This window comes from Aphelocoma coerulescens, chromosome 2 (assembly GCF_041296385.1).
Source record: "Aphelocoma coerulescens isolate FSJ_1873_10779 chromosome 2, UR_Acoe_1.0, whole genome shotgun sequence".
Taxonomy (NCBI): domain Eukaryota; kingdom Metazoa; phylum Chordata; class Aves; order Passeriformes; family Corvidae; genus Aphelocoma; species Aphelocoma coerulescens.
Genome location: NC_091015.1, coordinates 55,506,223 through 55,533,444, shown reverse-complemented (window position 1 = coordinate 55,533,444; position 27,222 = coordinate 55,506,223). Strand labels below are relative to the sequence as shown.

Genomic DNA, 27,222 nt, shown 5'->3' with positions numbered 1-27,222 from the left:
AATTTCCATACCAATGATTTTAGCACAAAATAACAAGTAATGCCAGTAGGAAAAAGAAAAAAAAAAGCAGCACATGCACACACACACACATCTGCTTTCTGCAGAAAATCTCAATGCTTCATTACAAAGCTTCTGGCAGAGAGCTGAAAACTTCTTCGGTTTTCAATGAACCTTGGAGTTGTTAAGTTTAATAGTGTTCTAGTCATGTTTGGGACAGAAGTTTAGGTACTGTGGGAGCAGAACTTCCTGGAAGAAAGCTGAGACATTCAGGCAATTTCTATCGCTAGAGTTAGAAAGCATTTTTAAAGAGTCACCTTTCATATTCAGGCACCCACACTGGAAGCTGGGTGTTTATGTCCCACTCCTGACCCTAGCCCTTTGCTGCCTGCAAGGATTTCTGCAACTTTGCTTCACATTGATGTACCCACAGCAGAGTGCCAAGGATATTACGATAGTTTGGCACCTAGTCACATTCTATTTCTGACAGGTTAAACCAGAGTAAGTAAATCACTGTCATGTCTCAAAGCACTTTTTTTTCCTTTTCTGTTTCCCATGTCTATTTTGACAGCCAATGAATTATTCTGCCTATTCTGCTCTCAGCCTAACAGGATGAATTGTATAAAAAAGTTACAGCCTGTCACAATCCTGAAAATAATTTGCTGGGTATAATTTTCCTCCCCTTGACTATCCAATGTGTTTGTCCCCAGTCATTAAATAAGAAAAAAGCAGTAAGTATTTTTGCTAACATTTAAAACATTGGTGGAATCCAAGGAGCTTTAGCTATCCTTTCAATATGACTGGTTTGTTTCAAGAAATGTTAATTTATCACATGTCCCAGCTGGAGACTAGTTTATCAGTTAGAGCTGGAAACTTACTCCCTTATCAACACAAAATGCTTCAAGGACAGAAAACAAAAACAATGCTGTAGGATGCAGTAGAAAGAGCAAGGAGAATTTAGGCAGAGTGATAGTAAGTCAAAATGGAATTTGGCAACCACACTAGAGCTCAACAGCAATTCAGATTTATTGATCCCAAATTTCACTTTACATCTTCTACAAAATACATTAAATATGAAAAATGTCAACAAAAGTAACACATGATTAACTAAAATAATTCAATACCCAAAGTGATATGAGGTCAGACTTAAGAAAGAGGGGTAGAAAATCACAAAATCACAGAATATTTTGAGTTGGAAGGGGCACACAAGGATAATTGAGTCCAGCTCTTAAGTGAATGGCCCATACAGGGACCAAACCCACAACCTTGGTGTTATTAACAGCATGCTCCAGCCAACTGAGCTAATATTTATTTTCATTCAAAACCAGGTTGCGTAAGGTCTTGAGCAACCTGGTCTAGTGGGAGGGGAGGTGGGACTAGATGACCTTTAAGGTCTATTCCAAACTCTTAACATTTTATGATTCTATGATAAAACCTAAAGGCCCAAATGTAACAACATATTGTCTCCAATATTTTATTTTTATTTCATTTTTTGCTTTTGAAAATTAGAGAGAGGAAAACAAGTAGGTGTTATGTAGTTAATTAAGCTCTCATGTAAATTCATTTACCAGGACTGTGTTTACTAAACCATCTAGTCTAAGGACACAGGGGGCTGTGTGCAAGTTTAAAATCATTAACCATTGTTACCTGATAACAAGCCCCAAAACTGCAACATCCAAGTTTATTTAAACCGAAAGGATGACAAACATGAAAGCCAAGCACTCTGCTCTTTTCAGCCTTTCCTTCATTGTACCACCAGCCAAAAGGGTCTTGGACTCTCCATAAAATGTTTGGCAAACAAAGGCTCTGTTAATTGACAAGCTATTGCTTTTACTGCTTCCTACCACAATTTGTGGGAATCTTTTAAACCCGAATCAATTCTGCACACAAGCGTTCCCATGAGATGCCACACGCATTCCCATTTGAAGCCACTCTCATAAAACCTTTGTCTTCACTGGGCACTTCTGGAACCACGTGCAACCCTTTCATCCCCTGATGGACAGCAGGTTCTTTTTTAGCTTGTTTGTTTGCTTACTTTAACCAGGTTCTTTGTTTTCTGCCATCTTACTGCTTTGTTTTTTTCTCTAAGATAGATCCTTGCCTTTGCAAGGAGTGAGTTATAGCAGAGATGTTTGCAGTCCTCATTGCACCCCAAAGCCAATAAAAAATAGTCCCCTCATCAGAAGATGCCTGTTAACAGCTCTCCTTTCATTGCTAAAGCTCTGTGTGCTTAATTCTTCTTTGTCAGTAAGAATAATCAATCTCAGCCTGTTAATTAGGAAAAGTTTAACAAGACAGGGGACAGACACCTGACAGCATAAGCTCTGTTCCTTTTCTCTCGGGAACAAAAGCAACCTGCACTCATGATATAAGCCCTTATTATCACCATTTAAAAGTGGTCAGCCTGCATTATTGTTTTCCTTATATGCTTTAGGAAGGCAAAATCCACCCTGCTTTGTGTATTCATTTCCTTTTAATGACAAGAAGACCTGGACACTTTTTCTCTGTACTGCAATGCCCAGTTTGGGAGTGCTGTTAATCAGCATTCATTTGGGCCATTTGGGTACCCAAGAAGCTTTATGTTTTTCATGGCTTCTAGTATCACCTAATTTATTCATTATCACAATACCATCTTTGATCATAAAACTGGAAAGACAGCCTCTATCTAAACAAGTGCCTTATAATGTCAGAGCACCTTCCTCCAATTCCTCAGCATTTCCACCCTCCTCTTCCAACAGGAAAAATTCCCCACAGAAATCTGCCAAATCATTCTTTCATCTTCCTTCACATTCTTTTTCCACATTTTTTTCTCTCAGGGACAGAAATGCATGTCCTTAGGATATAAAGCACAACAGGCACTCATCTTTTACTGCTGCCCATACATGCAATCTCAGAAATAATAACTGATAGGGCTACCTATATGAAACGATGGACAAGGAAGAACAGCTGGAGGCAGGCCCCTCTGACTGCACAGCCAGAGGAACAGGGACCATGCTGAACCATAGAAGGAAAATTTGACCTGAAGCCTGAAGAGTAGGGGGGGGCACAAGGAAAAAGGCTCCAAGGAAGGAGGGGTTATGAGAAAGAGGCTGTGTGTTCTGAGCCCATGATCCTTAAAGAGTAATCTAGACCTTCAGGGAGCTGCTCAATACCTCTATTCCCCTGGAAATGCATCCAAACAGGGCACAGTCTCTTACTGAACAGGAACACTCATCCTCACCAAAATTAAAAGTATGGTGAAGGTTTTCTGCAGCCTAAGCTGGGAACACACTCTGACAAGGTGAGCTAGGAAGCTCTGCAGGTAGGAGAGTAGGATGACAGTCAAATATTCACAGAGGGAGGAAATGAGACCTTGACACAGAAAAATGCTTCCCAAGTCTAAAATTTGAAGTGCTTATGATTAAAAATTATTTACACTGAATAACTCCACTGAATTATGCCCGCTTGCACTGCTATGCCAGTTTACTTGTATTTCAGAAAAATTGTGAATAGTTTTTATTTTTAACTTTGCTTCTTGAGTTTTATTAAATAATTTTTAACTTTTACTCAGAGACATTTTTTGAGAGAAATCAAAAGAAGATTGAAAATGGCTATGCATGTTGATAAGCAAAAAAAACTCACACTGTTTTTAATCTTTTCTTTTAAGATGTCCAAATTATTTTTTTTTTTAACTCTGATATTTCCAAAATTAAAGGAATTTAATATTTCAGACATGACCCAGGTAGTGTACAATCCCCATGAAGGTAAGTATACTTTTGGAAGCCTGAAGAAAATCAGATAAAGAAAAGACAAATAACAGGAGAATGCCTATGTCTCCATGCTGCATTATTTTTCTTGCTGAAGCTCAGCACATACCAAGTCCTTGCTCTTCCACACCTATCTCCGCAACCACACTTCACCTACCTGGAAGACTGGTTTATTAGGCTACTGGGAAAGCCAAACTGTCTAGCCTTGCAAAAAATCTGCAGAAAAAATTATGGGGTGTTCCCAGAGAGACACGGTGACCAACCCTCCACATCCCATTTCTGAGCTCTTCCTAGTCTCCTTTTGCATCCATCCATAAACCAAACTCTTTACTAATGTCACTAACTGAGGATGTGCACACTGCTCCTACCAAAAGACCAACTCTTTGCTTTTACTACAACTACTTGTCTCTGTTTCTTAGCCCCAGAGTAAGGGCAGACAGTGTCTGCTGCAGTTTGGAGCTGAATCAAAGCAGCTGAAGTACATGGAAATTTGGGAAGATCAGCATTTGGCACTGCACTAAGGATGGAAATTTGAATTTGAATTATCCTCAGCCTTCACTGAGGATACATTTAATTGCATGTTCCCCTGAGTTTCCCAGTAGACTGGTATACCTCCCCTACTGTCTTTTGTGGTGGGAATGTATTCCAGCAGCTCCCAATACTGGTTAAAGCCAAGCCTTTAAAGCACTATCAAGATGCTTAATCACCCAGCTGACTGCAGGGGCAGGATCGGTCTTGGCCATCTTCAGCCATTCCTAAGGCCAGGAGCTGGGTAGGCTCCCCCTCTAGTTAGTGAAGGAAGATAAGCATCTGCAGAGAGTAATCCATCCTACCTCTCTCTCTTTCCATTAACTGAAGAGGAGCCCAGATAAGTAGTTCAGATCAGACACATTACTTCTGAATAGCTGGAGCTAGACAAGATTAATTCCACCCTCAGCATCCAAAACACTTACATACATAGTTTCTCATTACTTATCACAATTGAAATGCCTGTTACTCGATTTAGAAACAGATATTGCCGTCGTGATTTCCTTTTCTTTGAGCAAAACTTTTATTATTCAGTATTTGCATCCGAGCACTCAGGAATATAAGTGACAACACATTTCCTGCATGCACACACTCACAAGTGCACCTGCAGACCAGTGGCTGGGCACATCTTGAACCCCTCTAAGCAGTGGTTTAAAAGCCCCCGATGATGCAAAGGAGATTGACCAGAGGCTCCTTTTTGATTCAGCTCTCCAAGAGCCTCAAATCCCTGTGCTCTGCTTTCAGCTATTTGGGTTTTATTTGTTCCAAATAATTTTGGAAGAACAGCTAAGAGGACAGAGTTGCTTTTGTGAAACTATGCTGTTTGGGGACCAAACACACATAACCACCCTGCTAACAGTCATCCCCAGGACATGCCTCTCTGCAGGACAGACAGACAGTGCAACCTTTCCCACTCCCAGCTCTCAACCATCCCAGCAATGCTATAACCCAGCCTCCATCTCCCAAGCAGGTCCGCTTCCCTTCTCCCCGCAGGGGTGTGGAGAAGGGCCGGCCCTGAGCTGCGGCGTCTCCACGGGGCTGCGCGCTCCCAGCGTGGCGGTGCCTCGCACGGCCGCATGCCTCGCATGCCGGAACGCGCAGCGCCCACGGTCTGGGTAACAGCGCTCAAAGGAGTCAAAAGGGACTGGTTATGAGTTTGGATACTACCACCTAAAGATAAGCTTCTCCATGGTTACCACTCTCACGCAAGGTCACTTTCCTGCCAAACCTCCTCTCCTCCCTCCCTGGCTCTCTCTCCTTCCCTCTCCACTATTTTTTTTTCCCAAACGTGCTACATCAAAGGAGAAAATGAAAACATTTACGATAATCACTGTCTGACTATTTTAATGCAGGCTGTAGGAAAGGAAACATGTAAGCCAAGTGCTCTTACTGTGCAAGCAGAAACACACTCTCAACCTCATAAAAGTAGTATCTGAGAAATACCACTTGATTAAAGAAGCCAGTCCTTCATGTAAGTAGGTGCTTACGGCAGGGAAAATAGCCAAGGTTTCTCTAGAACAGGCCACTGCCCTATCACGAGAAGCAGGAATAGGCCAGACAGATGAATTATTGCAAGACAGCTGGGTTTCAGCCGGGGTGCGAGGAGATCCCTATTATCCCATCCACCTTTCCTACACAAATGCCTCTCCCCAGAGAAACTGAGTCATTAGAAGCCAGCTCATTCACTCCTGACAGGCAATATGCATTGAGTGAGAGGTGATACATTCTCATTTTCAGCAAGAAATCTTAGTCGCCCCAAGGAGCAGCTCACTTAGGAGAGCGGTAATGGAATACAGGGCCTTTCATCTCTGCCTCACCGCTACGAGCACAGCCTGGCTTGGTAACAACCCAAAAGTTATTAGTTAATGGCTTGTTTTGCTGACCTCCATGAAATGAGTTTGGCAGGTTAGGTCTGGTTTTCAGTAGACAATACCTAGGACCACAAGCGGTGTTAAACAGGTACCATATTGATGAGTTAAGCACCCAGCGGGTAAGGACCGAGTGAATCACCCAGGTGTAGGCATGCCATTGCTTTCTCTGCCCTTCAGGGCCATGGAACACATAGAAAGCCCTCCAACTGGCCAGCCTGCTCCACCTAGATGGGGACCTCTAGCTCCTAAAATCCCAGTTTTGTCCTCATTTGCTCAAACAACGTTAAAAACAAATAAACAAAAAATCCCAACAACTTAACAGCCATTTCACATTCTTTGGGAGCTCAATAGTATCTAGTAGGCACCATTTTGAGCTGAAAATACCACAAACCTGAACTACCAAAGTGCTTTCCCAAGATGCATCCCCACTGCCCAGACTTGCAGACATGTACTGACCTTTGGGTGCATCATTTTGCAGCAATAAAATTCCTTTTTTTAAGTAATTCCTCATTTTAATACATTTAGCGAGTGCTGATCAACCCTTCATTTCTCTGGGAAAACAAACCACAGACATCCTTCTTTACTTTCTTCCTGTTCAATGGTGTCTGCAGCCCCAAGTTTGAGCTACCCCTGGAACAGCGATGGCCTGTGGATTCCAGAATCATCCATTGTTTGAAAAGCTTGCTCCCAAGTAAAATGCAGAATTCACCTTGAAGTGAGTAGCTGGAATCCTTATACACACATCCCCAAAATAGCTTAGCAATAATTTGTGCTACCTCCTATGCCATGTTTCCACAAAAGACTCACTAGTTACAATCTGAAATCCCAGAAGAAGTCTAATTTGGGGTGAGGAGCTTCCCTCCATCTGTTAAAGCCTGAACAAATTACAGCACATCACACACAAGCCTGTTCCCAGAACTTTGCATGACTAGATAGGTATCTTCAAGTAAGACATCCATCCACCAACTGCTCAGATAAGAGATTCACTGAGCACCCATTGCCAAAAGGGAATGGATGAAAAGCAGGTACCAAACTGCTATCACAGCCCTGAGGATGCCCCCTTTTATTTACTTCGAATTTAAATCACATAGGAATTAGCATAGGATCAAATTCTGGAGGAAACTAGCAAGAGGGCAAAAAAGGCTGTGCAGAGAGAGGGAAGGGAGATCTGGTGTGGCTTACACGTAGATGGCACTTCTTTAACTGTCAGAAAGATTCAGAATGAGAGCTGGACATTTTATACAGAAGTCATTAACACACGAAACAATCATGTTGTCTTTCTTGGAAGGGATGGTTAAGTGCCTTTAAACTTCTTACTCCCAATAGTTGATGCATTCCCTTCTCTAACACAGCTGACTCTAACTCTCCAGGTCAGACCTTCAGGTGTGACCCTTTATTCCTTTATTTCTTTACACTGCTCTCCCCATATATCTCCCACCTCCAATGCTCTTCTCAGCACAGAAGTTTTTGATATTCAGAGAACAAAGGAAAGTTGATCAAGGAGATGTTGGCACACCAATAACTGGGCAATAGGCAATATCTGTACAGTACTTATGAAAGAGCAAAACAGAGCCCAAAAACTCAAGCATGTTTCCACAAACTTCTCAATCATTCAGACCTGCCTTCCCCTGAGGAACATAACTAAGGAAAGCTGGAGTGTAAAGCTACTGCTTTACAGCTGAAGCTGAAGTGAGAGGGGGACCAAGTACAGAGGGAGTGCTCAGCCTGGGACTGAAGGCATTCAGCAGAGCAGGAGCCATGGGGATATATCCCTGTGACATGTGTGATGACATGTTTTCATTATTACAGGATTAAAACTTAAAAAAAAAAAAAAATTACCTGAGCACCCTGATCTCCACAGGAGCAGTGATGACTTAGTGTAAATTAATTTTGCAGATTACCAGGGGTTTTTTTCCCCACAGAACAGTTCAAGTACTCTGCAGCAGCTACATTAAATGCATGTATGTATGTAGAGATATATTCATTTTTGAAGTCCATCTTTCTCTCTTCCTGTTTTTATTTTATTTTCATGATGCAGGAGAACTGTGTCTGGTACTGACAAATTTCTTGGCATTCTACTGAAATGTAAAGCCTTACATATTCTGCTGATAACCAGCCCACAAATTGCAACAAAAGCAGTGATTTGAACTTTGCGTTTTACTCATTTCACAGATTACAAGGAAGCCAAAGTTATCTGCCCCAACTCATATAGCATTATCTTTTAACTTAATGGAAGTGAAAAAGAAGCCTGTACTCATTACCCAAAGGATGCAATTATTACTTCCTCTCTATATTGTTGCTAGTCAAGAATAAAATCCAGGATATGACCTTTTCATCAAGCATCAAGCCAAAAATCCACCTGGGACAGCCTCAGGAGGCTACTCTCATTCTTTCTCTAAGTAATTCAGAGAAAAAGCCTTTGTTGCATACAGCAGAAAGGAATCCTTGGAAAAGTTTGGCTTAAGGAAGCATCTAATAAATGCTGATCAATAGATGAAGGCCAAAAAGATTTCTGTCTCCTCCTGCATGATCCTATCATAAAAAAAGCACCACTAATTCAACACCTGCTCCACCTGCATACAGTGTAAGGTCACAGAAAAGATTATAAATTCAAAATGTGAGTGATACAGTGTATTAATGTCACAAATTCTTCAACAGAGACCTGAATTCCAAGAGAAGAATTCATAATAGTGTTGAATTACTTATATTTTTGCTTTGTTATGGCAATAAAAATGTGCCTTTTGAAGTTCATACAGGGAGATACAATGCCAAAGGGCAAATACTTACAATACAAGAGCACTTAGTACATTTATTTCCTTCAGGCTTAAATTCTTCTCCTTCATTGTAAAGTCTCCCTTCAAATACACAACCTGGAAAACAGCATTTGAATAAGTTTAGCTCAAGATAGAATGCTGCCTTTTCTCTCTAACACACCCCTCTGTACAACAATATGAAAAGTAAATTGTACCATCCTCTCTGATTCAGAATCATGGAATTGTTTCAGTTGGAAAAGACCTCCAAGATATCAAGTCCAACCTTTGACTGATTACCATCTAGACAAGTAGACCATGGCACTAAGTGCCACATGCAGTCATTTCTTGAACCACTTCAGGGATAGTGACTTCAACACCCTGGGTAGTCCATTACAAGGTTTAACAACCTTTTCATGCTGAAATTCCTCCTGTTGTCCTCAGAGGAGGCTGAACCTCCCCTTGAGCAGCTGCCAACTGTTCTCTTGTCCTGTGACTAGTTGCCTGGGAGAAGAAACCAATCCCCACCTTGCTACAACCTCCTTTCAGGTAGTTGTAGAGAGAGGATCACTTTAGAAGAAAACAAATCACTTCATTATCCTTAACAAATCCTTGAGAAACCCTAAATATCTCTTTTTTTGCAGGGGAAAGAAAACATCCTTCTACAACAAATGAAGTCAAGGCTATGCTAAGTCTCCCATTAGGAGTGTCTTTAAAACACTTTTTTAGGCTATTTTTAATAATTCATTCTTACTCCCTGAGTTTATATTAGATATTAATAGATATTATAACTAATCAAAATATAATAAATCCATTATATCACAGCTGGAGCAGTGCTTACCTACAAAACCTCTGATGAAATCAAATTAACATAAGAAACCTGGTAATTTGCCACTGTGCTTCACAAAGGCAACCCATTCTCACTCCCCTTCAAAAAGGGAATCTTTTTTTTACAATTACTCTTATCCTTCCCCTCTTAACAAAATCATGGGCATCAGTCATGCAAACCCACCTTGAAGACCCTCTGAAAAATGACATAAACACACTTATGGATATTGGCACAGGATATTGCCTATGCATCCCCTGGTCTGCATGTACTCTACTAAAATATTAAACATATCTTGTGTGACTTTGTGCATTGTGAGTCACCAGCCCACATTTTCATAACTTGTTAAGTGTAACAGAGAAGTTAGAGGCAGCCCCCCAGGTGATGATGGGTATCATTAGAAATACACTGGATTTGTAGAACAGCATCTTAACCATGAAATCTCACCTGGACACACAGGACAACACATTCCCCTGAGTTTGGAAGGGTTTTTGCAATGAACAACACACTGTACTTCTGACTCTACTATCACTCCTTCCTGAAAAAGAAGCAGATCAGACACATGCATTGTTAGCATTGTGGTTGCTTTAACATGCAAAGATTCACAATTACTGACAGTAGAATTAAAGCCCAGCACATGCTGCAAAGCACTGAGTTTCAAAACTTTTCTTTCCGTACCCGCTGCCTGGTATCAGGATTCAGATTAATCCACAGTCAAAAGATCCACTTGTCTGGAGTCTCCCTGACTCCAGACATGGGATTTGCCTTAAAATGCATCAGGTAAAAAACCAAGCATCCTCTTAGGAAAAGGAATCCTGCTTTATCAGGAATCCTTTACCTCGGTAATCTGCCATGCAGCTCTGGTGAAAACAGGCCAGACACAGGGCATTCTCCTCCCTCTCCTATTGGAGGAAAATAGACTTAGAAAGCAGATAAAAGCATCTTGTTCTGCAGAGGGGAGACGCTTATCTTTGATATTTTGCCTGATAAGTATTAGTAAATTAACATTTCCTGTACTTATTCAAGAAGTCAAGAGTCCTCCTGAACACCCTCCTGGGTGTGAGGCTCTATGCTTTTTTTTCTGCTTGCAGCTGTTTGAGGCAAGGCAAAATTGTTTTTAAATTAGTGGATCTAGGGTAAACAGGATCACCCAGTTTTGCATTTAGGCACTGAAACAGGCAATAAAGAACTGATAATTTCACGCAGTGTATCTAAATTCATGTAGTGAGTTTCTTTTCATTAAGTGCAAGGATACAGAATACTGCTCCAGCTTCAGTCTTCTCAGTGTACTTTTCCTCAAAAACAAGTTGGTTTCACAGAGTAGAAGTATTACAGAAAAAGAGAAAAAAACCCTTAAAACTCTCTTCCCTTAGTAGAAGCTCTTCATACTCACTAATCTCCTCTTCCCAACTGCCATTCTTAGTAGCTGCCTGAGTGCTACTATTAAAACCAGATCAAATTGTCAGCAAAAATGGCAGAGCTATTTATAGACATAAGCTAAAATCGCCTACATAATTACTTGGTTTGAGCCTGACAAGCGACAATCTTGAAAATGTTATGGTTGCAGATAGCCAAGCTACCAAAAATACCACTGTGTTAACAGTGCAGGAGCCCAGAAAAAAGATTTGGTTGTGGGGTTTTCTTAAAGAAAGATAAAACCTATGGACACATACACACAGAAGTGTCCAATTACTAAAATAATTTGTATCTCACAAAAGGCTTAGAATGCTGAAGAAAAGAGGACTTACTTCAAGGTCAAGACAGCAGGAAATGGCATGGCTGTGTACCTCTCCTTCAGCAAAGTTTGGGTATCGGGGTACTCAAGTCATTTAAAACCTGTACTTTGGAATGTTTGGTTATAGCTGGCTGCATCTGAGTGGATTTAAACTACTTTAAATGCAAAGTCCATATTGTGCTTTGGGCATAAAATATTTCAGGTTATTTGGATTGGATAAATGAAGGCTTGGGATTTCCTGGGAAAAGCTTACAACTCAATTAGCACGATTTTTATGACATCCTTACCTGGCACTGGTATGTAACACAGGGATTGCTGGGGAGGTGCCATTTCATGGAGCTGTTGTATGTATTTCCTCCAAAACTGCAATCTAGAGGACGAGAGAGAAGCACATCGGTTCAGCTGAACACAATGTTGTGGGATGCTGCTGCTGAGGATCACAAGGCAGCATCCAAAATGAAGCCCACCCTCTCCCCTGGGTTAACAGAAGAGGTAGAGCTGAGAGCTGGGATGAACAAGGAGGATCGTGTCCTGGGAGGACTGTCAGCACTGCCCTGGACACCTGCTGCTGATGCACAACTGGCCAAACTCCTTACTAACTCTGTCTGGTCAAGACAAACCAAAATCAGTGATAGCTCACTTTAAAATGGATGTCAGTGCTTATTCCGCAGCCCATTCAGGAACTACTCAGTTACTCAAGCACTGGAATGGGGAGAGGGAGGAGAGAGGGTAAAAGAAGAGCTGGAAGTATTCATCATCTAGCTTGGCCATGCTATCTTCATCCATTAACCAAAGCCCTCGGGAAAGCTCTTCAGCAAGCACAGCTCAGCATGGATGAGTTGACACTGGCAGAGCTACCTCTCCCTTTATGCCTTTTCACGTTCATGACAGGAGGGATCACCATCCACATAAACTAAAAGCCATCAAGTTCCTTTGTGTGTGTGGTGAATCTCCATGGGGAGACATTTTGGACTCTCATAGAGTTTGGCTTTATTAGTCTTTGTGTGCTGTATGACAACTTTGTTAACAGAAAACAGGTTTGTTTGCCTGTGCACTGGATCAACCCACATTTATTTTGTGCAAAATGAATTTTCATAGAGCCATCTGGAAAAAAGTAAACACCAAAACAAACATTAATTTTCACATTTTTGATTACATGTTCCTACTAGTTTCCCTTCCTTTTTGGTTTTCTCTTTTGCCATTTTCTGGTATTTGCAAAAAAAAGAAAACCGAAAAAGAGACAAAGAAAATAATAAAATAACTCCCCTAAGAAGCAAAACCAGAAAATACTTATAAAGTAGAAATATATTATTTGTCTTAGAAGAGTTAGTTTATTAATGCAAAATTGTTTCAACTAAAAAATAATTCTTTGGAGACCTGGAGTGGTTCTGAGAAAAATTTTGGAAATAACACATACCCTATTTTCTGTGGGAAAAATGCCCATTTTCCATTTATTGCTCTTAGGTTTTTTTCCTAGTATATTTTATTCAAAATTAGCTTGATCAAAGAGCCCATGAAACCAACAGGAGTCTTGCCAAAGACTTTGAAACACAGACATGTACATAGAGCTACAGAATTGCAAAACTATAATCAGTCAAACAATGCCCACGGCACCATTCTCTTTCCACACCCTACCTCAGCAACTACTCTAAGTCTGTCTCTGCTGTGTAGGGTGCACTGTCCTGCTTTGGGATACGTTTTATGTCCTTCTGAAAATAAAGGCAGTTTATCAGTCCTACACCAGTAAATCTTTAAGCCCACAGTAAAAGAAAACTCAAGAGTCACAGCTCTGAAATGCAGAGGAACTTAAAATCTCCATAAAATCATTGTGAATTCAACACAAAATTTAAAGGAATCGTGATATATAAAGATCATTTGTAAATGTGTTAACTGCCTCTAACAACAGAAGACTTGTACTTCAGGATTTGCAGTAATCAGAAATTCTTTTTCCAGGCTAAATACAGAGCAACATGAGAGAAACTTGCAGATGCTGTGGCAATTTCACTTACCTAAGCAGAAACAGATATATTTTGAAAAGAGATGATCAGTAGTCTCAGAGTTGGCTGTGATAATTTCATCTTTGACAAACATTGAAAGGTATAAATTATGTATCTGAATCTCATATTTTTAAGTAGCAAAGTCCCTATGAAATTATTTTGAATAATAAAGAAATGTTCAGATTCTCAGTGCATTAAATACAGTTCTCTGTGACCTCTCATACATGCAGGACAACATGTCAAGAGAGGAGGGTGAAGCCCAATACTCCTCTGTGTTGCAGCTGATGCATTTTGAAGTTCCATTCTGAAAAACACTGAGTTAATCTTGCAGCATAGCCTCACTTACTGCTCACTGAAAACCCTGATGAATGCAGAGCCTATTTAATGTGTTTAACATCCCCAAGTTGCTGAAGCCCAGGTCATACTGGTCCCAATCCGAGAAACAGTTTACAAGAGTGCAAGATACTGAACATGGAATGAGCTGAGTTGTTAAATATCTCTGTGTATGTTTTAACAGAATCAAGGGCTAGGTTGGAAAATAGCAACTGCAAAATACCTTGCATATCTGCTCAGCAATTATGTTATTTAATGTAAAATGTTTCCTCTATAAGAAAGCTAATGACCCTGGGCTAATCTGCATGTACAGATGTGCATATTAAACTGAAATTTTCAGCTCAAGGATTAGCCTGGTCAACAAAGCATGAAGGTGGTGCACTCACACAGTCAGCACTTCTCTTGCTTGAAGTGCACATCCAAGCTATGCTACAAAATCCTCTGCCCTGCAGCACCAGCCGTTGTCCCTGTGGAAAGCAGCAATGGGATGGCACACGGGAAGCAACCATGGTAAGGAGAGTCCGCAGGCACCAAAAGGGAAATTTAAAAATAGGTACCAGAATGAAAAAGACTGCAGAAGCATTGGAGGTACTAAGACTGCTCTCGAGCTTTGGCATGGGCCAGCAGGTCGAGTGAGGGAGACAGAGCAGCACCTGTCCAACACCAATGGTGGGAGCTGGATTTCAGCAGATGCTCAGCAGGAGGTGCAGCATGAAGGAAGGGGAGAGTTAGCCAGTAAAACAAGCAGGCTTGGGGAGAGATGGGGGAAGGCTGAATGTCAAGCAAAACTAAAAAGGGTAAGAAAGGAGTGTTTTACAATCTCTGGGTGATGCTTTAACCTGTCTCTGACCAGAGGTGTGCCCTGACACCCTGCCCTTTGGACGCCCCAGAGCTGCACCCACTACTCACTTTTCAAAAGGAAAAAGAAACAAAGCCCACATACCAGCTAGTTTTTCTGAACCTTCCTTTCAACGTACAAATCTCTCAGCTGACACCTGCAAACATATAGCCGGACTTTCTTAGTCTCCCTACTCATAGTATGGAAATTTCTGAGCCTCACCTAAATTCATCTGAGTGAAACCTGCCTCATTCTGTGTGCCAACTCAGTCAAGCCATTCTGGCTTATCCATGGTTAAAAGTCCACCATATTTGGCCTGGAAAGTAGAAGTCACTGAATATTTTGTGTTCAAAGGCATCAGTTAAAGACCCTGATGTCAATTTCCACAACAGAGTATGACAGAAGATACTTGAAGTTCCTAGAAGCCATTTTAAAGCTTTTTTTTCTTCCCAAAAGCCCTTTGGAAATATTAGTACATTAACTTACTTTTTCCATCCACCATCTGAAAGGAAGAGCAGGAGAAAATAATAAATCAAGATCATAGCTTAGGACTATCACTTAAATGCTATCTACTTACTTCTGCCTGAATACCTACTTAAAACTTTAAAAGGACTACAGAGGAAGTTTTCAAGAAGAGGACCCAAAAAGCCTGAGAAGACCCTAAGGAGGATGTGAAAGATTTGACATTAACAAGTAAATTTGATCCTGACTCACATACCCCATAACGAAAACCTTTAGGATTCCACATATGGAAGGAAGTTAAATATTAGTGGTCTACATCAATTTTAAAAATGCTAAAGTGATTCATATCAGTCAAGGAGTGTGTCCTAATATTTCAGTCTTTCCTGCTCCTTTCTTTAAAAATAGCTGGTGTTTTATTAACGTAAAATATTAACTTTCAGTTAGTTGTAGGTTTTGTTGCCATTACCTCCTTCAACCCAAATAGTTCAGATAAGTCCTGGATAAACATGCAAGCCTAAAGTTGCTTATCTGAATCTAACCAAACCACTGAATACTTTGAAGTTGGTCAATTGTTGAATATGCAGTAGAAACTAATGCTAATTACCTTCTAGTCTCCTCTTAAATGCAAAATGATCCTCTAGATTGAGTCCTTCTGGCACCAAAAAAAAAAAAAACAACAAAACCAAAAGCTAAAATAGCTAAATAATTCTTAATATACTTATTTAGCTACTTTGTTTCAATGTTGTGCATGCCATACTTGGCACCTTTGTTTCAATTATAATAAACCAACTCTTGGCCAATTTAATTTGAAAGAACAATTTCATTCTAAAACAAGCATCCTTGCAGAGAACTGGAATGGAATAACAAAAGAGGCAAATTATAGCAAATTTTGCTATTGGCATGTGGACAAGTTGATGATCAGGAAGCCATTTGTCTTTCCAAATCCTACAACTTTGATAAATGACCCTTTTTTCTTCTTCCCCAGATACCCAACCATATAACAGTACCATGAAGATAGGGAAATTGACTCTAAGAGACAGTTTAGTAGTGCTAAAGCTCAGCCAGCGTCCTCAGGAGTTCATTAAAAAACAACCCTTTATTACTCAATTTGACATTGCCTAATTAGATTCCAGAAGAAACTTGTGCTTATTTTAGTCTAATGAGAATTTTATAGACAAGTCATTTCCTTATTCTCCCAAGAGAAAGAGACAGATTGGTGCACAATAGACTGGCTCCTCATCCCTCATTTCTTCAGCATCTTTCTTCTCCTATTAAGTCTCTTTTTTTGCTTTCCCTCCACTTTCTATTTAAAAAATGTAACCTCTCTACTGGCATGGAAAATAAACATTAGGAAAAAGAAAACAGTCAGAAGACATGTTTTATTTAGTGTTTGATAAATTAATCCTCAGGGAGGTATCCAGGCATGCTAACACTAAATACCAATTCTAGCCAAAAAAAAAAAAAAAAAAAAAAAGCCAACCCCAAAAGCCTGAACAACAAAAAAATCCCACCAATAACTTGCACATTCTGCAGTATTTCCCTGGCATGAAATCAGATAGCCAAAATAAAAGAACTGTGAATCACACATATACCTATTATGAAATATATTTTCACATGTCTTAGTGATGGTAGAGCCATTGACAGCTACCAGAAAATTAAACTTCCTGTTGAATAACCCTGGTCTTCATTTGTCAACACAGAAGCATGAAAATGTATACAAAACCTCCCATGCTTATCAAGTCCAGCTCTAAACAGTGAAAATCCAACTCTTTCCTCTGTAACCAAGTACAAGCAAACCTATTTGCAGCTGAGCCATGGCAATTACAATACCCAAGGGATGCACAGGGGCCATATAAAGGCCGCCCAACAGAGCAGAGTGAAGAAGCCATGGGAGTGAGCTGTGCTAGGACCGCACAGTTCACACATGTAGGATGCGAGGCAGCCCATATTCGCTGAGCAAATAGCAGCAGAAGCAAAGACTTCAACTCCTCCCAGAGCTCTTTTTGCCCCTTGCACACAACTGGAACTGAATTTTACCTTCCCAAATGTCTTGTGTTCCATGTATAGGGTGAAAAAAGGTTCCCCTGCAGGGTTCCTAGGCACCTTGCCATCCAAAATGGCATACAGTTAGAGCTGCCATTGAATCTTGAGCTGATACTTGATGTGCTTGCCAAGCCTGGCAGCTGGAGAATTGTCACCTCTCATGGGTATGAGGGCTGTCATGAATGATGTTGCTCAGTGACACAATTACTTGCTCTTGTACCCAATTTTCTCACACCAGCAAAATCATCCATGATCTGTACAGTTCACACCTTCAAAATTAAACAGTAAAAGAAATTCTTATTCCAGTACTACATGTCCTAAGGTGTTTATCATTTTGTTCCAGAGAAACATTACATGTAAAATTATCAATGTGAAAATCTGGGTAACTGATATTTGACTGAAAAAGTGTTTATGACAACACGACAAGACTGTTCATTAAATGTTTCTTACATAAATGGAAAATTATATTCACCAAGGTAATACGAGCATCTGAAATTTGAGGCACTACTGAACTCAGCAGCATACTGAACTCACCAGACATTCAAGAGATGTCAAATGTATGTGCTAAGACCTCTGTAAGAAGAGTCAACTCAAAGTAAGGATGGAGAGATAGAGATCTTTTCTTAGGCACAACCAGAAGCAACCAAAACTGTCCTGTGATGATACTGAATAGTACTGTCCCTAGTGGCTATTTGTCACTGCTTCAAAACCTCTGCCTTTTCTTGAAATACAAAGCAAAAAACTGAATGAACACGGAGATGAACCTGTACTTCCAGCCTCAAGAAACAGACCTTCGGATTCAGAGCTGGAACACTCTACCAAGAGACTCAGAAGCAGTGAGAAGGGCCAGTAGAAAAGTTAAGGCTTGATTATGTCCTCAAACTATGTCTTTCCATAACCAGCCCATGACAGAAGCCAGGACTAGATTATTCAGGTGAAGGTGAAAGAGATTTCTGTAGGAAAATACATATATTACCTTCACATCCCATCCCCCTCCATCCATGTATTATCCTTTGTCTCTGACAGCTTGCCTTAGAGCATGCAAGGGTTGGCTGCAAGATACAGTGCTCCACTGGGGCCCCACAGTCAGCCTTGCAACAGGACACCAAATTGGTGTCAGGCACGTTATGCACCTCATACTAGGGGAGTCCAAAGGCAAACAAAGTGCCAGAGGTACATATGGATCCTGCAGGTTGTTAGTAGAGCAGCCAGAACACTGATAATCTCATAACCTCCCTGTAACTTCCTTTGCAAACCCTAATAGTTGAAATTGGCTGCAATCCTCAACCAAAGCATTTAATATACTTTCAATGAAATGCACAATTAACTATGATATCTTTGGATATTCAATATTCAGTAGACTGTTGTTGGCTGGACTGGGATTCCATTCTCTGACAGATTCCATATCAATGGAGCATAGCACAAGAACTTCTAAGATCAATAATTAATTATTAAAAAGAAAACCAAAAAAACAACCACAACAAAAAAACCTCAGTAATTCTCAAAAGTTAACACGGACAGAAAATGCAAAAGTGCACACAGGAAGTGAAAGAAAATTCTGAACAAGTTTTCTTAGTTGAAAAAAAATTCCCACCAACTTTGCCTTTGCACATCCATAGAAGATTCAGATTCTTAGGATAAGACAGTAGAATATGGTGCACAATTTTAGAAATGCAAACTTTATGCAGTCCTGAGCCAGTAATACCACTTCAGAGTGCAAATAACTTACTATTCGATGTGTACAGAGCTCTATATCTAAGTGACAGGTCTCCATCCAACTAAATAAGATAATGCTGCCAAATCTATTTCTATAATCTCAGTGACCTCATAGGTTTTCATTAAATATATTAAAAAAAACCCCCAAGAAATGAAAAGTGGCCTATTTATCCTATGCAAAAGTAATATGAGGGCTTAATTTTTTAGTATTTTCAAAATGAATAGCATGCTAGAGGTATATGGTATGTTTTATAAACTATAGTAAATATCTGTCAAACGAATAATGTTAAAAGGTCCCTCCCAACCCAAACTATTCTATGATTATATCTGAAAACTTTTCCTATTAGACTGAGTCACCTGAATTCTCCTTACAGTAAGGAGCCATAAGCATGGACCCACATTCCTCTGTTTCAGACTTCTCACAAACACACAGCAAAAGTTAGCTTTGACCCACCAACTTAACAATCAACGTCCTATGGGCCTAAAGTCAAGAACAGTGTTAAAATACATGGCTAGTCTGGAGGATTGAAACCTTAAATCTTAATTTAAATCTTAGATGTCATTGCAGTCTACAACTTCCTCACAAGGGGAAGTGGAGGGGTAGGGAGGGCAGGCACAGATCTCTTCTCTGTGGTGACCAGTGACAGGACCCGAGGGAATGAAGCTGTGTCAGGGGAGGTTTAGGTTGGATATTAGGAAAAGATTCTTCACCCAGAGGGTGGTTGGGCACTGGAACAGCTCCCCAGGGAAGTGGTAACAGCACAAAGCCTGACAGAGTCCAAGCAGCACATGGACAATATTCTCAGGCACATTCTTATCCTGTGCAGGGCCTGGAGTCAGAATTTGATGATCCTTGTGGGATCCTTCTAGCTCAGGATATTCTGTGATTCTGTGACAAAGTAAAGCCAAATCTTTTCATATGCTACTTTCCACCAGTGAATTTTCTGACTGCAAAAGTTGTACTAGCTGCTCTTCCTTACTTTTTCTGTTTATTAAGAAATATGAAAAAAAAATAAGTGCTAGAAATTATTTAAGTAGCATACAAATACCTGAATGGAAGCGAGGGACTTATGCTCAGCACACAACCATTTTCAGGAAAAGCTCTCTATCAGCAATTCAGTTTCTCCTGTATGTAAAGCTCTAAATAGGAGAGTTCAGCTGTGTGCACTGCTGCAGATATAATCATAGAATAGTTTGGGTTGGGAGGGACCTTTAAAGGTCATCTAGTCGAACCCCCCTGCAATGAGCAAGGAATGACCTTGTGCTCCTCATGATAGAATAAAATGCACTAGCAGAGATGTCACAAATGACTCATGAGTTGTGGTTTCCTTCCTACACAAGCCCGTTCTGGAACATGCCCTTTGGTCTTAATGTTATTCTCCTGATGCTGCACTCAGATGACAGCAGCCATTCATTCATTCACTCACTCATTCATTCATTTCTTCACAAGGTAGGAAGACGTGAAGCTATCAAAGAGAGCTGGCAAGAGCCTGTAAGGCCTGATTAAGCTCTCCCAGGCTTTGGGAACAAAGCCAAGAAAAAAGCCATCAAGTTCTGATGTCTTTCCTTGGTAACATTTTGTTCACGTTTAGATGAAATGCAGCTAGTAAAAAGAAAACAAAAAAAAAAAATAAAATCCCTGTTTCCCTTTTCCTGCTTGCATTCCCCATGGGCAATCTGGCAGCTTGACAAAATAGTAACTGAGAACAAGTGCTGCAGGGCCAAGTCCCGGCTGCAGCTGAGCTTTGTGTGGAGAGTGCTGGGGAGCTGCTGGGACACCAAAGGGAGTAGCTGAAGTGCTATTCTGCCAGGCTGGTGTTTGCAGCCTTGATTCCCCAGTTACTCCCCATGGGACACTCACTTTAGATGTTACACAGAACAGAGCAGGAGCTTCAGCAGGTGCTCAGAGAGGCGGGAGAGCAAGCAGCCTCCCCTGGAACAACCTGGTGACAGTGTGTGGTGTCAAGACTGTGGGAGTTAAGTGGGTGCATATTTTGCTTTACCTTCAAGAAAGCACAGAAAAACCTACTCAGAAATTTCACATATACTTTGAAAACTCAGTCCTTGAGAGCTTTTTTTGTTTAAATGGAGAGACTTAATGTTCTTCTTGCATTTTAAGCACATAGGAACTGCCATCTTAAATCAGACTAAGAATCCTTCTAGTCAATAGTCTTCTGTCTGATAGCAGCTAAGAGACACCTCAGGAAGTGTGAAAAATACAGAGCAAGGTCTACAGCTCTACTTTAGCCCCCAGAAGGGCAGGAATAAGCAGCCTGTCTTACTCAGAGGGAAAACAGGGCATTTTGGTTCGTACTTTGCTCCTTTCCTAACAAACTCAGCATTCAATTTTCCCTTTGGAGAACTACTGAGGGTTGAGTTGATCACTCTGTTATATCATATCTGTTATAACACTTGGAAACAATTGCCATTCAGCTATTGTCAACTCAGAGCCCAGTATTGTATTTGTAAAGTTAGGACTGTTTTGTCCTGTGTGCACTCATTTATTCCCATCCACCTTAACTTCCTTTGCTGCTTTGTCATCAGTTGTTCAGTGCCTTGAGCACCTTCTGCAGCTCCTCACAGGCCATCCTCTTGCTTTACTGTGCTACAGAGATCAGGTCACGAGCAGCAAATTTCCTGTCCCTTTTCACCCCTTTTCTAGATAATTTCTGAGCACTTTAACAAGTTGAGATCTTTGCAAGGATATGTTCGCAACATTTTTTTACTATGAAAACAATCATACACTTGTTATTTATTTGCTGGTGAGAAGAATACCTCTACAAACTCAGGGCTGCTTAGTTTCTTCAGCAGTTTCCTTGTGAGGGATCTTGTTGGATGCCTATTAGTGGGATCTCTCTGTCCATCGATACATTGAAAGGACCATAGCTAACTCATCCCTCTTCTATCTCAAGTATCCATGTGCCTCCTGATTCTATTTTTGAATAGAGATGTCAAGCATACCAATCTGCAGATGCCAGGCTCAAGCCTATCAATAATGTTCCGTAGGTACCCACCCCAATCCAGGATAAACAGAAAATCTTAAAAAGGAGTCCGAATTAAAATACTGTTTGTATCCTCAGCTTTGAAGCATTCATTCTTTTAATTTTGCATGCATGCATGGAGGCACATATGCATATGTATGTATACAGAATTTTCAGACTGTTGAGCAAATACACATCCCATTATGAAAATGAAAACTCAAACTCCATCCTTACCTAACTGACACTTAGCAATCTCTTCCTACAAAGCTGACACTAAACACAATTTGACAAAAGAAGTAAATTACATGTAATTTGTGTAAAATCTGTAATTTCAAATTCTTATTGTTTCAGTAATGCTTTAATTTTTTTCCAGTTCATTTCCTCCTCTTTTAAGTGTCATGTTTCTAGACAAATCCTCGAACTGGGGCTTGCCAAAACTATTCCAAAGCTGCAGCACAGAAGCAAATCATAAGCACAGCATCTAACACACCCCTGCAACCTTCCAGGAAAAATACACATCCATCATGTCTCTTCCATCTGAATTTCAGAGTAATCTGTTTTCCTGCATTTCCTCTGGGAAGGCAAGAAATGCTTTTATTTCCCAACCATTTATCCTACCCTATCTCCTTCTCAATACCACAAAATCACCAGTGGAGAATTAAAAAGACAGAGGAAAAATAAAGTAAAGCTGTCTGAATCTGACATTCTCCACCTCATTGATTGTGTCAGCAGTCCCTCAGCAAAATTAGTGGTTTAGCACATATTACTTACTGCATCAATATAAAAAAAAGACTACTTTTCAACTTCATCTACTTGCATATTTTTCATGTTGTTAAACATAGCAGATATGTGCCATGCATGCTTACACTTTTTTTTTTATTTGATAATTATCTTGTTTTAAACATCTTGGAATATAAAATATTGGTCAATAAATACATGTATAATGTTCAGACTGTTGTTTATTTGGCTTTCATAAAAATGTCCACAATACTATTGTTTGAATCAGGACATGTTTAATAAAATGAATCAAATTTGCTTGGTTTGTTTCCAGTACGAGGAGAAATACAAATAGCCATGGATAATTACCCTGCTCTTTACTACTCTAAAGTATTATTCCTATTCTGTCTAACCACATAAAAAGTTAAAAGAGATTCTTACTGACCAGTGACTAGTAGCATATTGATGTTGACCTAAAATTATTCTGACAAAATTAGAATGGGGGTAACTCTTTAAAAACTGACAACATGGCGATGAAGAATAAAGATGTATTTCTAAAGGATTGTTGCTGTGCAAGAACTAGTAATTTCAGGACAAATATGTGAATTTATGTATTTTCCTCAGTGTTGTAACCATATATATTTCAGTTATGGTTACTGCCCTCTTTTAGCCTCTGGTGACAGCCAAGTCCCAGCTGAGAAGCTATGAATTTTGTCCTATCTTTGGCAACCTAAATGTGCACTGGTAACATTTTAAAAAGAGGGAAAACAACAGGAAGGGAACAGCACCTTTGCAACGCTCACAGCAGGCTCCTCTCTGCTTAATGACGAGAGCACAGTCCTTGGAGAGCACTGGACACTTCTCCCTTTTGCATGTCACTTCCTTATTCTGGAAAAAAAAAATAAAAAGGCAAAAGGTATTGCAAGCAAACCAAACTCAAGGCTACATTTCTTGCAATCCAGAAGATAAAATGTGGGGCCAGCAGTCTGCTCTTTTGCTTCAGGAGAGGTCCTTGTGATTCAATACATCTTTTTTCCCTTGAAGGAGCACAGTAGAAAACAGTCTTTGAATAATCCAGGAGCCCAAGTAAATGGTGTTTAAACCCCACTTAGACAGTAATTCATGACTGCTACCCAGTCTCATACAGAAAATGTGCTGCACCGAAGAAATCCATGTTAATTAAATGAACAACTATCTACATGATGTGCTTGTTAAAATATCCTCGGGGTCTTGAGGAGCTGCCCCATGAACTGCACAGCTCAGGAATCACTTCTCACGGTGACAGAAGGACAAACGGCAGAGAAAGAGGTGGTAACCTCAGAGAAGACAAAATTCTGCCACTGCAGAGAATCAATTTTGCCTACAGGTTCTCTAAAAGAGGCTACTATGTACTACACCAAACAAGATGATTAGTCTAATTCATCTCTCACCCCAAAATGCTGAGAATCAATGAAACACCATGAGCATACAGAATCACTGTACCTTATAGTGTCATCTTGCCATGGCAAAAAGGCAGTGATTTCCCAAGGCCAAGGAGCACATTAAGGAATGTCAATAGAGGATGTGTGACAGCAGGCAGCAGAAATATTCCATTTATTGCCTACCTTACCCCAGTGGTGTCAACCCTTCTGATTATCCCTGCCATTAAATAGGTGCAGAAAACAAATACTTTGGGTGTTTCTTTTAGCAAAATTTTGCTACTTCAAATTCCTTTCTTAAAGTAGCCCTCTGAAGTCAGCTCCACCTATAATTAGTAGCTCAGTTCATTAGGTGACACAGGTGGCCATCTAGTACATGCAAGTACCCACCTCACCCAATCTTATGACTTAATTAGAGACCAAAAAATCAAAGGGTTAGAAAAATGTAAATCATAAAACTAAAAAAAAAGAAGCTGTGCTTTCCAATCTTTTCATTTTACTCCCTGTGGCCTTATTCAAGGTGCCTGTGAAGAATAACATGCAGCTTTTATTACACGCCAGCCCTTTGTCTAAAATCAGAGGTTTATTTACTTCAAAGTCTCTGCGTGATCTGATGGGAGCTATAAAGGCACTTCAGTCTTATCAGTATAAATGAGGACTCACTCTCACCAAGACAGTGTGAAATCAGCAAATGAGAATCAGGCCCTAAAGTGCAGCTGCAGCAACACACACAATTACGGTAAAAACCCAGGTCACTGCTACATGCTGGCTGCTCTGCATCACTCCAGCACTGCAGAGCAACCATAAATGCAATTTAACCAGCAGGTTAAGCCAAATTTGTGGCAGGTCTGTAGCTCTGGACTGGCACAAAGCAGCCACGACACAGAATTGCAACTGGTTCAACATCTCTTTTAAAGTTCTCAGTGAAATCTTGATTCCCTTTACAGGAACATGGTGCCCCTGTAAAGTCTGTTGAAGGGCAGCAGAATCAAGCTTACCAACTCAACTATAATCTGTATTTTAAAGGGTTCTGCTAAGATCTGATTCTCTTTAATGAGTTTGCTTAAGGACAGATTTAATAAGCCTATCAGCCCCATTACCTTTTATCCATGGGAAAATCTTCTGCCTGGTGAAAGTGGGTGTGAAGGAAGGCCAAAATCCAGTTTACAGTTTGTTCCTGTGGAGAACATGATTTACCCAGCTGCAGCATGCATCGTGCACCTCTGAGAGAAGTGAGATGCACAGTGCCCTTCAGAACTAACCTAGCTGGGCCAGTAAGGGGGGCCAGTGGGCAGCTACCCACTGGGCTCTCTCCTTGAATGATGACATTATTGTTGCAGATGGCAGCAAGAGGGACCAGAAGAATAACACAGTTCTGTATTTGTTTTAATTCCCTCGTTCCCAGAGGACTACTGGGGTAAATGCCTCATGCAGCCCAGCTTCCTAGGCAATTTCTCCCCTGAGTGCTATCTGCCTCCTTCTGCCCTCAGGTACATCCTTGTTTCTTCTTGTTGGCAATGCAAGAAGTTCCTAAGGATGACCCAAATGCACATATTTAAAACAGGAAATACTTGCTAGTTACTATTCCTAAGCAGAAGCCTCCTGTTTCCCCCCCATTGCTAAAATCAAGAAAATTCTCTCCGATGACGAGCTTGGTGCCACTGAGCCACCCTACAGGGGCAGCCAAATTTGGGTCTTGCTCGTCTTTCCTTATCACCAGCCAAGCTGCTGGTTTAGCAGGTTTTCTGGGAGGGAAGATTTTGCAATTAATGTGCTGATGCCAAGTGCTTCTTTTGGATTCAGCAGCTGTTCCACATGAAGAATATTAGTGGCCCACAGTGCAGCAACAGGAACTGAAGGGTCCTTCTGTCTAGGAGGGTGTCTTAAGCAGTAAGATACAGATTCACATTTCCTTTCTCTAACTCAGTAGACTTTGAACTATTTGCTGTTCAGTGGCCTTGCTTCAGCAGAAAGGGGCTTGTTCTTTGTGCTCCCACAAGTCACTGGTCCTCACAGCGAGGATACTTGTGGGGAAAGCAGGAGATGAATCATTGAATTGCCCCTGGATGTAGAGGGCAACAAATCTGGATCACTGTCTCAAAGCTCAGTTACCACAGCATGGTGCTAAAAGGTGGGCAGGAGGTGCCACACTCACCATCCATCCACTGCACCTCTGGGGTTTTTGTCTTTTCTTTTGTTAGGTTGGGCTTTTTTGTTGGTTTGGTTTGGTTTTGGTTTTCCCAAATAAAAGAGGAAGGTTAAGTCTGTCCCTTGGAGGAGAAGCTGCATCCTCCTGCCTTAAAGGACAGCTCCGTGTGTCCCAGGTAAATAGAGCCAATCTTTGCCAGCACAAGAAGAGCAGCTAAGCATTTAAACAGGGTAGGATTTGCAAAGCTGATGTTCATCCTCTCTAGCTTGTTACAGGCAAGGCCCAGATGGCTCCAAAACAGGCTGTTTCAGATGTCAGCCCCAGCTGCCTAACTCCCTACCATCAGGGCTGGGCTGCTCTTCCAGGGTGTGAGGTACAGCATCACCCAAGACTGCAGCCCCACCACTCCTTCTGGGGCCTTTTGCTGAAAAAATATAAAATAGAGCCACAATTGCAACATATTGCTGCTCTAGCATAGTCCTCATGGCAAAATCCCTCTTGAACTAAGAAGAGATGAGTGTAGCTCCAGGGAAGTGCATCCAAATACCTCCTACTGCTTCTGTTACTATTATTACTATTATCCCAACATTCTTTTTAAAAAGTCCTGCTGTTTTATCTCAGTGCTGTATCTTGTGGAAAACAAGGCCAGCAGATGTGGAGGAAAGGGTTAATGTACCATGCTGATCCATCACAGGCCTGCAGCAGATAAAGCAGGACTGGTAAATCATTGTTTAGTCTATTGCAGTCAGGCATTATCCAGTGCAGATCTCCTGGGTCCACTGGGTGTAAAAGTACAAAAATAAAACAAAGAGTAATTGTCATCTGGAGGCTGGGTTTTTTGCTTCACCCAGTTGCCCAAAACACTACTGTCTACTGTCCATCTGCTTGTTTCAATTTTGCTGCCTCCTTCCCTCACATTTCACAAGGGCAAAGTGGAGGTTGAGAGCAAATGGGACTTAAGCAACAAATCCTTTCCTTCCAGTTATGTCCCCTCCTGCCCCCAGTAATCATAACATTTCATTACTTGTCCCAGACATACATTTGGAAAGTCACTAAGTAGCTGCATGCAGGAGAGCTGTATTACCAAGCCTCCATCTGTGCTGTCAACAGCGTCT

At 40.8% G+C, this 27,222-nt stretch overlaps 1 protein-coding gene across 7 annotated transcripts in view; it reads right to left on the bottom strand.

The window, feature by feature from the left end:
* The window catches only part of BMPER (BMP binding endothelial regulator), a 151,124-nt gene that overhangs the window by 100,134 nt on the left and 23,768 nt on the right, over window positions 1–27,222 (bottom strand). For 4 of the 7 annotated variants that reach the window (XM_069007593.1, XM_069007595.1, XM_069007594.1 and 1 more), the window contains exons 3-6: window positions 23,329–23,428; window positions 11,741–11,823; window positions 10,166–10,256; window positions 8,930–9,012 (exon numbers count right to left, since the gene is read on the bottom strand). In XM_069007593.1, coding sequence (XP_068863694.1) covers window positions 8,930–9,012; window positions 10,166–10,256; window positions 11,741–11,823; window positions 23,329–23,428 — 357 coding nt within the window. The other 3 variants (XM_069007596.1, XM_069007599.1, XM_069007598.1) reach the window with 3 other exon arrangements.